Source organism: Dipodomys ordii, unplaced genomic scaffold (genome assembly GCF_000151885.1).
Source record: "Dipodomys ordii isolate 6190 unplaced genomic scaffold, Dord_2.0 Scaffold113, whole genome shotgun sequence".
NCBI lineage: Eukaryota > Metazoa > Chordata > Mammalia > Rodentia > Heteromyidae > Dipodomys > Dipodomys ordii.
The window spans coordinates 3,426,739-3,427,970 of NW_012267329.1; the positions used below are offsets into that span (position 1 = coordinate 3,426,739).

Genomic DNA, 1,232 nt, shown 5'->3' on the forward strand with positions numbered 1-1,232 from the left:
ATTTTTTTTTTCCGTTTGTGTCACTCAGGGCTTGAATCTGAAAGTTGGGCACTGTCCCTGAGCTCTATTTGCTTAGTGCTTGTGCTCTACCACTTTGAGCTCCAGCTCTACTTCTGGTTTTGTGGTGGCTAAATGGAAGTAAGAGTCTTAGGGACTTTCCCGCCCAAGCTGGCTTCTATAACCACCATCCTCAGAGCTCAGCCTCCTGAGTAGCTAGGATTATAGGCTTAAGCCACAGTACCCAGCTTCAAAAATGTTTCTTTTCTTCGTTTTAACTGTTTATTTTGTCTATGGTCCATACACCCATCTACCCTTCCCTTCTTCTTCCTTCCCTTGAACACAGGCCTTCACATGGAAGGCAAATGCTGTACCACTGAGCTACATTCCCTAGCCCTCTACAGTTTTTTGGATATTTTTTAATAATTAATTTACAATATTGTTATTATAAGGGTGATATACAGAGTGATTACAATTACATGGGTCAGGTAATGAATACATTTCCTTTCTTATAGTGTCTTCTGTTTTCCAATTTTCTCCCAGTCCCACCCTCCCATCTCTTTCACTTTCTTTTGGGTCCAATGAGCTGCACTGCTTCGTTTCTTTCACCTTTTTCCCATTCCCCCTACTCTCCTGAAGTTAAACATTTGAATAGGTTAATAAGTTGTTAAGCCTTTAATTCTGTTATACCCACGATTGATATGTTTGTCACAATGTGGTATTCCATGTATCGTCATAATGTTCTAATAGCAACTCAAAATCTGACATCTGAAAACGACTTACCTTTTTACACATACTGTATATCATCTCAAGATACTTGGTATCAGAAAGAAGTGTGTCTGTATCAACTGTTACATAATTATGTAGAAGAGGCATCATGTCTGTATTAATAAAAAGCAATGATTATATATCTTTACAAAATTGTTTGCATATGGGAAAAAAACCTCCAAGGGAAAGGCAAGCCTATAATTTGTCACTCAGTTTTTAACTCAACATTAATTAAACTCCTTTGTATTTAGTATTGAGTTATAAATACATTTATATGGAATAGTTATGGAGTGTATTTTTTTTTTTTTGTCGGTCGTGGGGCTTGAACTCTGGGCCTGGGCGCTGTCCCTCAGCTCTCCAGCTCAAGGGGAGCGCTCTACCACTTGAGCTACAGTGCCACTTCCGGTTTTCTGGTGGTTTATTGGAGATAGGAGTCTCATGGTCTTTCCTGCCCGGGCTGGCTTTGA

At 39.4% G+C, this 1,232-nt stretch overlaps 1 protein-coding gene across 1 annotated transcript in view; it reads right to left on the minus strand.

Annotated features, from left to right (window-relative positions):
- The window catches only part of Ipo7 (importin 7), a 71,482-nt gene that overhangs the window by 10,741 nt on the left and 59,509 nt on the right, over window positions 1–1,232 (minus strand). Inside the window, exon 19 of the mRNA XM_013028777.1 lies at window positions 781–878. Within this exon, the coding sequence (XP_012884231.1) occupies window positions 781–878 (98 nt within the window). The remainder of the gene's footprint in view (window positions 1–780; window positions 879–1,232) is intronic.